This window comes from Aspergillus ibericus (assembly GCF_003184845.1).
Source record: "Aspergillus ibericus CBS 121593 unplaced genomic scaffold BO80scaffold_53, whole genome shotgun sequence".
NCBI lineage: Eukaryota > Fungi > Ascomycota > Eurotiomycetes > Eurotiales > Aspergillaceae > Aspergillus > Aspergillus ibericus.
This window is the reverse complement of record NW_020292151.1, coordinates 172,098-186,013: the sequence shown is the minus strand read 5'-3', so window position 1 is coordinate 186,013 and position 13,916 is coordinate 172,098. Positions and strand designations below refer to the sequence as shown.

Genomic DNA, 13,916 nt, shown 5'->3' with positions numbered 1-13,916 from the left:
TGTAGGAGCCACAATCTACACGGAGCTGACTTAGTTCCTACTCCCAGCCGCGGATGGTAAGTAGTAGTAAACTGATTCTGCCGGCAGAATCATGGACTTCGGATGTGATTTGCCCGAGGGCTGCTATCGTCCGCCGTACTACAGGCTACATTGCCCGCCCGCGGCGGGACGTTGCTCCTGACGCAGCTATGGACTGAAGTGACGCCTGCCCTCATCTCGGTTCATATTCGGAATTAATTGGCGTATTTAGGCGCCATAATTGCGGGCCTCTCATCCAATATCTCAACCACACATCTTGGATGAGTTAGTATTGACAAGCTCATCAGCAACATCAGCAATCCGGGGCACCGCATCTACGTCACATCCCCGACAATGGTGAGTGTCAACCCCTCCAGGGGTTTGGAGTACAATCGGGCTAACGGGCGCAGTCTCAATCATTGCGTCCATACCTCCTGGCTGTCAGGTCTTCTCTAACAGCAGCTCTCGCGATATCGAACTTTGCTTCCCAAACCTCTGAAAGACAGTATGTAGGGCCCGCTGATTCCCATGATTTAAATGCTAACTCAGTGTTCCGACAGCAACGTGCCCGAGATCGAAGCCGCAACGTCCCCCGAATTACTTCTCAACCCCCTCACAATCTCCCGGAATGAGAACGAGAAGGTTCTCATCGAACCCAGCGTGAACAGCGTCCGTGTTAGCATCCGAATCAAGCAGGCAGACGAAATCGAGCATATCTTGGTCCACAAGTTCACCAGGTTCCTGACACAACGTGCGGAGTCTTTCTTCATCCTGCGGAGGAAACCAGTAAAGGGATATGACATCTCGTTCCTCATCACCAACTTCCACACGGAACAAATGTTGAAGCACAAACTAGTGGACTTCATCATTCAATTGTAATGGCCTCCTATCCTTTCACAAGCTCCTTCAAATGGAAAGATGCTAACGACTACTCTTCATAACAGTATGGAAGAAGTGGACAAGGAAATCTCGGAAATGAAGCTCTTTGTAGGTCCCAGTTTCGCCTGACTACTGGAAGCACAAGGTTCTAATCTACTGTTGTATAGTTGAATGCTCGTGCTCGTTTCGTCGCCGAGTCGTTCTTGACACCGGTAAGTTGTTGTTACCTTTTCAGTTAAATCCACTGACAACCTACTGCAGTTCGATTAAATTGTTCCCGTCCGTGGTTGGTACTTGACCCTAGCTTTTGTTCTTTCAGGAACAACTATTGTACAGAAGCTCGATGCTTGTTCCCTTCTGCAGTCACCCATATTCTATTTCTAAATCCAAGCTATAGCGATCAGTCTTGTCCTATGAGGAATCCGTGTCCTGACAGCCTCTCACTGCGTACTGGTCCTGCAACGTAAAGCCAAGCGGCATAGTATTCAATGCTCAAATTAGGTGCAATCGAGATCTGGCCCTGCACTACATATTTCTCAATGGACGATGTGTCACCTGATCTCATCGGTTGCCATAACAGCGCAACGGCCCATATTCTGATAGAGGAGATTCACTGGCAAATCTATCTAACCTGCGGTCAGCCCATTGTTCTTGTCTCACAAAGGTTGGGGTTGCATTTGCCGGATAAGTCTCAACAAAGCAGCCAGGATGAGGTTGGGAAACAGCGTGAGGATATAAAGAATTTCTTCTCTTGTTCTTGCTTTGCACTTGGTTAGTGTGGAGAGAGTCCGGACATCCTGCCTGCATGCAACTTCGCCGGGGAACCTTGTCCTGACATGTGTTAGTTGACCCGCTTGCACATGGCCCCCGGCCTATTGTTATAGGGAATCTTCAATGACTTGCGTGCTATCCTGCACGTAACGTGGGACCAGATCATGAAGTCTTTGCAAGCCCCGCTTGGAGGGTGCCTGGTTTCTTTTCTTATGTGATAGACATTCATGAATGCCATGCGAGACACCTCTTGGTCACTTGCTGGTTATAGTGCCCCATTGAAGCTTTTGTAACACGCCAGAACGGAAGGTTGAATTGCCCTTCACATCCAATTTGGTCAGTGAATTATAAAGCGGCTGCGCGTGTAGATTCCATCTGTCAACAATATGGCCTACCCCCCTCCAAACCTACAAAGTCCTTGGACTTCCCTTACATCTTATCTTCTACGCACTGAGGTCTACCTACTTTACCTACACTCCCTACTTTGACGACTTCTTTACCTTCCTTCCATCCTCTCTCATTCTAGTATTACTCCGCAAACTGCCGTCTTCATGATGGCGTTCACCAGACAAGATCCCTCTGGCCGCAAGCTCAACATGCCTCCATTCAACAAGCCCATGGTCCCTCCTCGCAGATCTCATGAACTTCTAAGCCACCAAATCCCCTCCCAGCACCTGCTCTACGACCCTTTCTTTGGGCCTCCTCCAAACTCACCTCACAATACTATACCTATTCCTTTCGCTTCAAATTGCCTCACTCCGGTGCCTGTTAACTCGTATCAAATCCAGCAGCCGGGAGCCACGTCAACTTTCTTCCCTCCATCCAGTCTTCCCCTGATGAAGGCTGGCCAGTATTTCCCTGGCTACGCTCCAGAGGCTGGGGATTTCCCCAAGCCCATTGACAGAGTTGCTTTGCCAAGCGAGATGCCAATTGGTAGTGTAGTTCACTCCATGAAACCCCCAACCTGGGGCGTCATCAAGATTGCAAATGTGAGTGACTGTCTTTCTCTTCGGGAATGATACTGATAAGCAGGCAGATACCTTACTCCATCACTAAGCAGGAGATTCTGCAGTTCGTGGGGAGACAGGCGCGGCTTGTTCCGGGCCATGCAGTCCACATCATCATGGAGCGTCCGACCGCTAAGACTATGGACTGCTTCGTGGAGCTTCAATCCCGCGCAGATGCAGAGGAGACCACAAAGCGTATCAACCGGATCTTTGAGACCGGACGTGCGCCTCGACTTGGCAATCGACATGTAGAGGTCGAGCTCAGTAGCCAGGATGACCTACTCAAAGACTTGTTCCCTCGTGCGAAGTGTGTAAGCTGGAAGAACGGCATGCCTAGCGTTCTGCAAAACACGGATCCTTATTCCACTGGTTTCGCGGGCTTTTTTACGACCGAGGAGATCATTGGTGCAATTCGTCATGCCGAAATGCCTCATCGTGTAAGTCCTCGTCCTTTCCCCATTTATAACAGCGATGCCTGACGGTTATTCAGTCTCCGTTCTGTGCCAAGTGCCCTCAACGCACTTATGAATCAACCATAAGCACGCTTTACAAAGTAAGTCCTGGGGTAAATGAAGTGGATTAACTCTAATCGCTGTAGTTCCCTTGGTACGCAACCGAGCTCTACACTGTGCATGACCGTAACCAGTTATTCGAGCTGGCGAACCGTCATATAATTTCTCTCGTTTCTCGGATGAAAAAGTCAAATACTGTTGGACTTGACCAACGCCTGCTACGCGAGCTTCTTCATGCGGGACTCAACTGCCCTGCGTTCAATGAGCGCCAGAAGTATACTCTTTGCGTTAACTCTGAAGAGGAAAGCGAGATCCTGAAAATACCGGACACTAGCAAATGGTTCCCTTTTGATGCTTTGGTCCAGATGCCGAACTTTGATCGTGGCACCCGCATGGTATGCCTTCTTCAAGATAACGTGCTTCGGTCTCCTTATCTCGTTCTCTCGTTGCTGCTTTCTTAATTTCTGCCTTTATCCCTTGTTGAGTATCGCTATTTGCTAACAGCTATTTAGTACTATGCCGGGTTGATTGCCAAGGGCACAGCCCAGGATGCCAGCCATGAGCTGCCGAATAGTTTTCCCGTAACCAACTTCAACCTTATCTCACCCTTCGGCCGAGTGTGGTATGAATGGCCAACCGATGTCGCTAAGCGCATCGCTTGGGAGGATGCCGCGCAGCATGAAACCGCTGTGCTTTCCAGCCTGGTGTTAAGCGGCTGGATGAATACGGTTCACAAACCACTCTCGGGTGGCAGCACTCATAGCAACATCACTCTCTCCTCTCCTACTACCGAACAAAGCGCGCCCCACACCGATAACTTGTCCCGAATTGATATCATGCAAGCCTCGTCGCGGCGTGCCAGCGAATGCTGGAATAGTGGCAGCGCTCCGTTTGGCGACATCGAAGGTTGTTGGGGCGAGAAGCTTCTTTTTAATCCATCGAGCAGATTCCGAACCCCCTTCCACCGTATCACCCACTCCTCTCCGAATTGTTTCTCTAAATGAGACCACTGACGTTGGCAAGCGCAGAAGCAAGGCCAACAGGATATGCCGTGTTGGGCCGCCTTTGAACATCTACTTTCTTTCTTCAATTGGCTTCAGGAGAACTTGCTTCTTGATCTTCCGATAGTACTCATATTTCGGTATTGCAGCATCGCACCTTACTTGGAGGGATTATTTTGTTGGTGAGGAATGAAGAGAGGACCATGACTGGCGGGATACTTTTGAATTACGCAAAGAGTTGGATTCAGTGGTGCACAGATCGAGTCCGGCTTACTTCGTGCGATGTGCTTTAACCAACTGATATTGTCATTGGAATCCCCTGCGTTTTCTCATCTGCCTTAGTCTGCATCTCTTTTGTTTCTGCCTTGATATCCTATTTCTGCTTCTGCCATTTTTCTCATTGTAACATAACCTCATTTGGCAACGACTAGTTGCATAGTTTTGTGCTACATTGGGTGTTATCTGGAGGGATCTTTTCCTTTTCATAATCATCTCGAAACTCTCACTGCTTTTCTGTACATCAAAATAAGAAACGAAAAAAAGGTACCCTTCTAGGGCTCTCATTGCTCCAGACTAGGAACAGATGAATCCAAATCGATATCCTTTTCTTTTCTCTGGTTCTCCATGAGTTGTTTCCTCAACAGCCCTTCCGCCCTCATCCTCTCCCTTCGTTTCTCTGGGTCCTCCCAGCCAGGGGGCTTGGCCTTTCCTTTCGTCTTCACGCCATGGGTCCGAACCGGAGAGCAAAGATCTAACAGGTTTGTGCGAAATCTCTCCTTGCGTTCGGAATTTACAGAGAATCGTTCATTCGAAATGGCAACCAGCATTTCAAGGAACTCTTCCGTGACCAGACTGTGGATAACAGGTTCTTGGTCGTCGTCTTCATTCTCCTCGCAATATCCGATGACAGACTCCAACGAGAGACCGGCAGATCGAACAGCAACAATGGGGCTCGGACCATCATTGTCATCTGCTTCCAAGCACCGTAAGCTCTGCAATCCGCTTTCACGAAAGCCAGAAGTTGAAGCAGCAGACAGTACAGGATGCGCGTGGTGTAAAGTGGCGGTCATTATGTGGAGGATCTGTCGAAACACTCAATCAGTTATTGATCCTTGTCATTTGTTGTATCTTATCGTTTCTGTCTGTAACACCAGCCTGACATGGCTTTACTAGGGCGAATCGCTTGGAACACGAAGGAAGCAATGATACGAAATGTAATAAACCAAACACATACGATGTAGAACACCACCCCCTCGAAAAAAAAAGCAAAGAAAGAAAAAGCCACCAAGAGTAAGAACCAACGAGCATGACTGAGGGGGAAAGACCTACCATAGGCTCGAATGAAAAGCGCACGAGACGTGGGGCTTGGCTGTTCTTGTTCAGCCCCGGGGGCCTGCCATCGCCAGGGATCATTCCAAACATTTCATGCAGACGCTGACGCTCTTGATCTTGCGTCTTTCCATCGTCTTCCAATGGCTCGTGGGACACATATAACCATTTTCCTGCTCCTTTACCTCCTGAAGGTACAAACTGTCTCTGTTGCTCGTCTGACAGCACCTGGTGCTGCTTCTTCCTCCCCTCCAAGAATACACTGATACGCCCGGCACAGCTGCTCGTGGTCACCAACCCAGGCAAAGCGTTGATGTCGTTGATAAGCACGCGGATTCCTTCATCAACTGACCCCTTTGGCGACAAATCGGTATATTCTGCGTCCGGGATGGACAGTTCCGCAAGAATCTTGCGCTTGCGAGATTCAAAAACCTCCGGAATCATGGTCTTCTCAGGGACGTTCATGGATGGATGTGTCTTTCGTTCTTTCTTTCACTAGTGATATTTTGCTTGTTCTTCTTGAAGAGATGGATGGAAAACAGCGCTGAAGAGGGGCTACTATTGGCGGGCCAAAGATCAAGGGCCGCTAGAGTGGTGATTCCCTTTGTCCTCTATCTTTAAAGAAGAAAGAGTAAAGCTGACACTTAAGCCGGTCGATAGAGCTTCTATTCCAACCCAATACCTCACTGCGTGATATAATATACCAGGGGCACCCTCGCTGGCCTTTCGATTGATACTGCCTCAGCACGCTGGTGGACCTGCAAATCCTGCTTGAAACTGACGTCGACTTCCCGAGGGAACGCACTAAGTTTAGCGGTGCGGGAAGCAAAGAACTCGCCCGCCTTTTCCCACGCGAAAAGAGCCCCAGAAGTTACCAGCCTCCTGGTCTCTTCCCGGTCCCTTTGTCCGCTTCGAACCGCCTGAAAGTCAATCTGTCGCTAGCTACGGAGCACCTCCGTTCCCGGTACCAGGGTCAAAGAATTCTAATAGCCACCCAACAGCTCCTAAGCGTCATCGGATCCCCCTACTCTTTCCCACCTTTCATCCCATCGTGAATCAAGGCGTAGTAGCTACTGTTATCTGCCGGTAATTCTCCCCGCGCGCTTTCTAAACTCGTACGAAAAGACGAACCACACAGTGCGCAAGTTCTACCCATGCCTCGTCGATCGTCTCGGGCCGTTCCCGCATCGGCCGCAGCTCCAGTGTCGGCGCCAAAAAGGCGCGCGTCTGCCAGAATATCCGAAGCCTCCAAAACGGGGCCCAAAAAACAAAAGTACGATGACACCACCGCTAAGAAAGCTACCGAATCCACCGCAAAGAAAAGCAAATATTTCCAGAAAGAAGCCTCCGAGGAACCTAAGCCCAAATCCCAGCATGTCTCTGCGCCGAAAACCGCTAGTCACGATAGCCCAGACACGTTCTTCCCCGCATCTCCCGGTGCGAGCGCAGAAGTATCTGACGCAACACCCTCAAAGGCAGAAGTGATAAGACCGCGGGAGTCGAAGCAAGCACCAAAGAGGGGCCAGAAAAAGGACCTGAAAGAAGACAAGCCCAACAAGCCAGGTGAACGGACAAAAGGTGGCACCCAAGCGAACACGGCTGCGTCGACCGAAGGTAAGGAGCTATGGAGAGAAGGCGTCAAGACTGGTCTAGGCCCTGGGAAAGAGATATTCATCGCGAAGCCTAAGGCGAGGGATCCAGGAGCAGTGGCCTACCAGGACAATACCTTGCATCCCAATACCATGCTCTTTTTGCAAGACCTCACCGAGAATAATGATAGGGAGTGGCTCAAAGGTATCGATCAATCACAGATGAATGTTCTTACACTTCAGATAAAGGCTAATTCTGGGTTGATTTCAGCGCATGATGCGGACTACCGCGCCTCCAAGAAGGACTGGGAGACCTTTGTGGAGACTCTCACCGAGGAGATTATAGAAAAAGACAGCACAGTCCCAGAGCTACCTGTTAAAGATCTTGTGAGTGAGGATGAGGCCTTTAAAAGCAAAAATAACCGGAAGGGAAAGCAATTAACAGCTGTCTTGCACTAGGTCTTTCGCATACATAGAGACATCAGATTCAGCAAAGATCCCACGCCGTACAAGGTATGATCGCGTGTTTACTTCTAACGATATCCTTTCCATTCCCTTGTATGGTTATAGCATTAAAGGAATTGTCTGGCTAATCATAGGATCGAACAGACGCACTTTTCAGCCGCTTGGTATGCACGTACTCAGCACTATGCGATATTCGGCGTCAGCTAATCCTCTTTTCAGGTCCCGCACAGGTAAAAAGGGGCCTTACGCTGCTTACTACGTCCACTGCCAACCTGGCTCCTGCTTCGTCGGTGAGTTATGCAAGATAAAATTACCCACTTGCCACGGTCGCAGTTCCCTCTGGGCCAACGAGTCCCCCTCGAGTCATTCAGCAACCAGGGGGATAGGTTTACTTTTTCAATGTAACGCTTCGCCACACTGAACCAGCTCCACCGCTATCTATTAAGTTCACGAAGATAGCCGGTGCTGTGTTCTCGAAGGAGGGAATGAACGGTTGTAGCTGCAGCTATGGCATTCTTTCATCAAGTGGGATCTCGAGAGAAAACAGCGGCTAATTGTATGTTGCTGATTTAGGTTCGGGGCTCTGGATGCCACAGGCCGATAAACTTGCACTTCTTCGAGAGGATATTGACAGGAACTCGCATCGCCTCAAGGCAGTTCTAAGAGAGAAGGAAATACGCCGCGAGATCTTCAATGGAATATCGGACGATGACGAGGTAGCTGTGACGGCTTTTGTCAACCATAATAAGGAAAGTGCGCTCAAGACCAAGCCCAAGGTATGTAAGACTCTTATTTGTTCTTCCCCAGCTCTCACCTTACCCTGCGGTAATGAGCCACCATGGCCGTGATCGCAATTTATCCTTCCTGCATTATCTATTCCAAACGATCGTGTTCGAGCAGAGTATTGTATCTCAGGCCGTATATGTCGATACCCAGATATGCTTGAGACCCCTGGGGAGGAGCGGTCTTCCCGGGCACGTTGCATTCTCGCGGGCAGCACGGCCGCGGAGGTCGTCAGACGGATACCATCTGTTCTTGGAACGAATAGGGGTGGCGGGTTCAGGGGACACCGGATTGAGGCCAGACGATCGAAGTCAGTCCACGGGGAGATGTCTGTCTGCTAGCTCTTACGGTCAGTTCTGAGCCGTGACTCTTTGCCACCTCGTGGAAGACCGCTTTGTTCAATGCGTGTCCGAGACTGGAGAAGAGAAAACGAAGGTCATCTGGCAGTGAGCATGGCAATCGACGATGCTGATTCTTCTCGATCATGAAGGGGGGGGGAAGCATTGACGATCTCCGAGCTGGCTGCCAGCAGGTCTGCCGGGTGCTCTGGGTTGGGGGTAAGCGCAGCCGCGGACGACGGGACCCTCCGACTGGGCCTTCCCGGACCGTCACTGTTGCACCCTCCAGATTCCCCAACGGCCTGGGTCTGACTCTGGGGCCCAGCTGAATTGCTGCCCGTCCGTCAGTGGACCGCTGGATTCACACCTGAGTCCTGACATCCCAACTCCCAAGGACTCGTTCAGTCGTTCTACCTGCGTTTCTCGGTTCTGGCGCGGAAATTGCCTGCGCCGTCCCACAGAGTGCTCTGGTTTCGAAGAGTTTTCTGCACCGTCTCACTTGTTTCCATGGTTCAGCATCTGCCGCCGTCCCGGCGGGTCTCCGCCTCGTCCAATTACGATACTGACACACGCCTTTCTTCTGCCTAGGGCTACGATCTCGATAATGAGAATATCCAGCTGCTCCGTCTTCGCAGTTTCACCATTGGCAGGCCTCTGTCGGATGAGGAGCTTCTGAGTCCCAATGCGCAAGAAAGGATCGCAGCTCTGATTGGGATTATGGAACCCTTCGTAAGCCATCCCACTCATTGTTCCCTCGCTGTTTAGCTTTCTCCTCCGCCTGCCCGCGCCTGCGTCTATTGGATCTTAGCTGCCGTATCAATCATTACACGGCCCTTTCCTTTTTGCCCCTGCCCCCTCTTTCCCTTGCCCTTTCCCTTCCTAGTTCCTCATCCCCCCCAGCGGTGTGGCTTCGGGCGCAATGTTACCCACCACTCAACCAGTTCTTTACGGAGGGTGGCCAAAGTGCCGCGACAAAAGCCTTCGTTGTTTGGTGGAAGCCTCGTAACTGACCAAAGGAAATATCGTCCGACAGGTCACGTACCTCAATAGCGTCGTCATGCCCGATCCAACGCAGGAGGAAAGCGGTTCAGCCTCAGAAGCCGAGGAGTGACTCGTCGCCAGAGGCCTATCCTGGTAGGTGTCTCAACGACAGCAGATAATTAGTGTCGTTTTCGTGTGTAGGGGGGGTTTCGTATCTGAATAGGGTCTTGTTTCTTTGTCACGGTCATCTCCGCCCATCTTGTCTCTCATTCCCTTTGTGCCCATCGTCTCACCGTCATCGGGGCCTGCCCTGTCTCTCGGCCATTGTGGCTCCCCTGTGAATTGTAAAAGTTCCCTATTAAATGATGACCGCTTGTTGTGCCTTTGGCCTGGGGGCCCTCCTGGCTCGAGACTCGGTCCGTGAGCGTGAGGATGCCCCGGCTTGCCCTTCCCTTTGGCCGGTTTTGCTGTAAAATCGGTACACGATTCTTTCCCTTGCTACGCTAAGGACCTTCCATACCTAGTTTCGGGATCCTCTTACCGCCAGTTCGCATCCCCCAATGAAGACGGCCATCGTGTCCTGGACTGCCAGGTCTGCCGGGACTTTTGAGTCCCCGGGCTTCAGGATTCTACTGACGTGCATGCTATATATGGCCTGCTGTCTCCGCGCCGCAACCGGGCCGTCGGACGTGCCGTTAGCTCCACGACGTCGGCCATCTATCAGCAGCAGCAGGTTATCCACTTCTGCACGAGTGCGAATTCGTCCATGGCTCGACGCTTCCAAGCCTCTGTTCCCCTCGTCCCATCGAAGCAAACATCCGCACTCTGCATCAGTGCCCAAATCGCTGACGCGCGATTTCTTGTTTCAGTGCATCCTGTAAAACCCGAGTGGGGGAGTCTATGTAAGTATGGCCCCTCTCCAGGTTGTCGATTTCCAGCCAAGCCCATTCTGCTTCGGAATTATGCCCTCTTCGGGTCCAGGCAGCTGCAAGCCCTGGAGGGGGAAACGGAAGGGGGGCCGCGCAGGAAATCCTCAAGAGACCGGCGAGATGGGGGAGCGCTCTAAAGTCAGCACTTGCGATGCCATTAGATACACTGCCGTCCCTCTCTCGGGCTTGACACAGTGCCTTGCCTGCAAGCCATGAACCTTGTGCTTGTCGACGATCCGCCATGATTCGACCCATCCACCGGCGGGGCAATCCCGCTCGATATCGCTTCGCCCAACTTCCCCTTCGGGTTTCGATAGTCGATCTTCGGCTTCCCCTCAATGGAGGGCAAATATCCCCTCCTTGATTCGTCCCCCTCCTCGTCCGCTTCCCCGCTGCCACAACCCAGTACCCCCTTGGGGCAGTGACCTGAGTGGATGAAGCGCCTAGACAATCGATACGGAATCAGGCATTCATTGTGCGCCGTGGGGCCAGATTATGCGCGATATCCGTGCTCGAAACTCTCTTTGTATGTATCTCATCGGCTACGCTCAGTAGTTAGCCCTGGATCCTCGATACCCTCGATATGCTTAAGTCGATTTTAGACAAATCCCTAACAGCCGATGGAGTCCGCTTTGCGCCCCCTCCAATGGCCAATAGATGTATTTTCCAGTCCCTCCGGACGTATCGTGGTGGTGGGTTGTAACTCCTCACGCCCTTTCGCCTCCGTGGTACTTCGTAACCCATCTGCCTGTCATGCGGTGATCGATGGCCGACATGAAAAGTCAAATTTCTGCGGGTGAAAACAAACGTCATACCCTTTCCGGTAACAGGAACCCGAACAAAGACTGAAGGCGTAACTCAGTACTACTAATACGGACACAATGCTCCCCAGGCACATGACTGGCTGGTTCATTCCACTGGATTACCCACATACGATATGTCTCATGGGAAGGGTAGCAGACCAGGAATTCCAATCTAGTTTGGGTAAGATTCGCTTAATAATGTGGAAGAGCTTTCTATACGGACCTTGTCCTTAATATCGACAGATATACTTCGTACTTTCTTGGATCTGTGCAGCGCGCTTGCTGGCCTAGATGCATGTTTGCTTTTTCGGACAGCTGCTTCTTAATATAGGGGGTGCTTTCGGGGGGTTCATTGCTGGTTTATGTTGCCTGGACTTCTTTGTATCGTGCGTTCAGAGAAAAGGACTACAGAATGCATGTGTGGACATGGCGGTATTGTAAATAAGGAGGACCGTCTGCCATTGTTCCACCCTTGCATACAGTCGCCATGGGATTGAGGACACGACCATGATGGTTGGTTGACTGCGGCTGAATGACCGCGCCCCGGAGATAAGCTCCACGGCACATCAGCAATGTGATGTATCGTGTATCGCCGGGACTTTGCGGTAGATCCTGGGGGCCGATTATTAGGTTAATAGAGTCGTCGACTCTTCCAAGACTGTTGCTCAGTAAATACTGCGATCGGGTAGAAGGTGAAGAGAGAATGACTCGTGCACCAGCTGACCATGGAATTCGGCAAATGAATGGAGTTGCGCCCATCCACGGGGACGACTTAAAGCATTCGTATTCCCAATCAGTCCTAGATCTTCAGGCTACTCCTCATCCGTTTCAAGTGTCCATTTCGTGATGCGTTGGGAGATTAGAGTTGAGCTGGGCTAGTTGAGGTGGAAATTGTCCGGATCGCCAGTGGCTATGAGCACTAGACACTGAACGGGTATGTAGGGAGACCTGATCATAGATTCTCTTAGCGGGCATCTCAATGTTGCGGCCTGTGTTCTGCTTCTTCTTAATTTTTTTTTTTAATTTTTATTTTTTTGCCACTCTGACGGCTTAGGGCCTGAGAGGGTTGAGAATGGCGCGTTAGCGAGTCGAGTGGTTACGAGCCATCCCTACCAGGTCAGGCATCGGTCACCAAAATCTTCTCCCGAGCCTAACCTTCTCTTTCCAGCGTCACGCGACGAGACGCCTTGACGGGGAGTGTATGGAGTAGATGTAGAACCGACCCTCCTCGTACAGCGTGTCACACCTGGACTCTGGATTCTGGATTCTTATCACACGATATTCCCATGTGCAGGGTCAGATGCATGACTCGAACCGAACCGGAACCGACAGAATCCAAAGAGAAGGGAAAACGAGGAAATTGCAGGGCAGTTTGTGACACTGAAATCCAGAGCTCCCCTTGAATGGGGGAATCCGGCCGGCGAACAGGGTAGGCTGGCAGGGCTATCTGGAGTTGTTTGTCCCCTCGTTCCGCCACGTCATTACGTGAGGAAGATCGCACGCACTTGCGCACACACACATGTACCCGAGTGAGCACAGACAGGCCGGGACGCGAACCTGGTTCTCTCTCCTTCTCCCTCGGGCCAAGCCACCGAACCACCCAATGCAGGCAGCTCTGCCATCCGCCCTCAATGCAGTAAGCTACCAACGACTGTTTCCGGCGTCCCGTCAGCCCCAGAGTGGTCGAGGATGTCGAGATGGACTGGCCAGGAAGGATGCTCATAGGCCGCCGGGTCCTCACGTGACCGACACCGTATGCGGGCTGATCGATGATCCCAGCTAGCATGGCGAGCTTCCCGTCTTGCTCTTCCCGTCGGCGGCGGTAAACTAGTACTGTTAAGGCCCAAACGATGGTTAGTCCAGCTTGGAGGATGCATTCCAGACCGCCTTGCCGACAAACGCGGCCTGGCCAATTGCCCGGCGGCTTGCTTGCTTGCTTTGCTCTCGGAGTACTTACCTACCTAATTCCCTATCCTCCTACAGTAGTACCGAGCAGGCACGACTATCCCGGCACTCAGCACGCTGCCTTCCCCGGTGGGCGACATCTAAGCATCACAGGTGATGATGATGCATGGTGGCTGGACGCCCCAAGTTGGGCCGCGGACTTGCCTCCCCGAACCCCTGTGCGCGAGATCACCAGCCACCATGGAACCATGGGCTCGATGGCGGCCAAGGCAACTCGAGTTTAAGTGCAGTGGAGCAGGATCCTGGAGACTTCGGAGACAACAACCTGAGGCGTGAGGAAGCCCACCACGCAGGTGATGGTGGGTTCTGGCGGCAACGGAAAGACGCGGACGCCAATGCACGGGGCCGCTGAGGGTCGAAAAAAAAAACGTGGCAAGGGAGCGACTAAGGACGAAGGAGAGCAAAGGGTAACCACCAAAAGGGAAGGCCCTCCAATGAGCTAGAGAAAATAATCAATCACTTGGCGCGGCCCCAATGTCACCGTCGTAACACCACGTCATTACTCGTTTTGGTATTACGGGCGTTTTCGCGCGCCGTTTCGGTTTT

General features: G+C 51.7%; 5 protein-coding genes across 5 annotated transcripts; 3 read left to right on the top strand and 2 right to left on the bottom strand.

Annotated features, from left to right (window-relative positions):
* Positions 1-172: 172 nt before the first annotated feature.
* On the top strand, positions 173-1,416 carry BO80DRAFT_428881 (actin-related protein 2/3 complex subunit 4 family protein). The gene is made up of 6 exons (XM_025720339.1): positions 173-375; positions 429-523; positions 579-893; positions 963-1,005; positions 1,065-1,109; positions 1,159-1,416. The coding sequence occupies exons 1-6, from the start codon at positions 373-375 to the stop codon at positions 1,165-1,167; spliced, it is 510 nt and encodes a 169-aa protein (XP_025571063.1). The 5' UTR covers positions 173-372; the 3' UTR covers positions 1,168-1,416.
* Positions 1,417-2,222: 806 nt separating this feature from the next.
* Positions 2,223-4,258, top strand: BO80DRAFT_483901 (uncharacterized protein; the record flags this gene model as incomplete). Its single annotated transcript, XM_025723449.1, has 5 exons — positions 2,223-2,657; positions 2,705-3,112; positions 3,166-3,228; positions 3,274-3,582; positions 3,700-4,258. 5 exons carry the CDS (start codon positions 2,223-2,225, stop codon positions 4,189-4,191), a joined length of 1,707 nt encoding a protein of 568 aa, XP_025571062.1. The 3' UTR covers positions 4,192-4,258.
* A 413-nt stretch (positions 4,259-4,671) lies between these two features.
* Positions 4,672-6,325, bottom strand: BO80DRAFT_391278 (tRNA wybutosine-synthesizing 3 family protein). The gene is made up of 2 exons (XM_025717177.1): positions 5,518-6,325; positions 4,672-5,270 (listed from the first exon to the last, which is right to left on the bottom strand). The coding sequence occupies exons 1-2, from the start codon at positions 5,980-5,982 to the stop codon at positions 4,749-4,751; spliced, it is 987 nt and encodes a 328-aa protein (XP_025571061.1). The 5' UTR covers positions 5,983-6,325; the 3' UTR covers positions 4,672-4,748.
* A 35-nt stretch (positions 6,326-6,360) lies between these two features.
* Positions 6,361-10,153, top strand: BO80DRAFT_219105 (DUF2461 domain-containing protein). The gene is made up of 8 exons (XM_025714382.1): positions 6,361-7,311; positions 7,378-7,493; positions 7,566-7,619; positions 7,716-7,735; positions 7,791-7,861; positions 8,145-8,347; positions 9,281-9,421; positions 9,726-10,153. The coding sequence occupies exons 1-8, from the start codon at positions 6,672-6,674 to the stop codon at positions 9,801-9,803; spliced, it is 1,323 nt and encodes a 440-aa protein (XP_025571060.1). The 5' UTR covers positions 6,361-6,671; the 3' UTR covers positions 9,804-10,153.
* A 2,296-nt stretch (positions 10,154-12,449) lies between these two features.
* Positions 12,450-13,356, bottom strand: BO80DRAFT_219097 (uncharacterized protein). The gene has a single exon (XM_025714381.1). It carries the CDS (start codon positions 13,189-13,191, stop codon positions 12,646-12,648), a length of 546 nt encoding a protein of 181 aa, XP_025571059.1. The 5' UTR covers positions 13,192-13,356; the 3' UTR covers positions 12,450-12,645.
* Between the last annotated feature and the right edge of the window lie 560 nt (positions 13,357-13,916).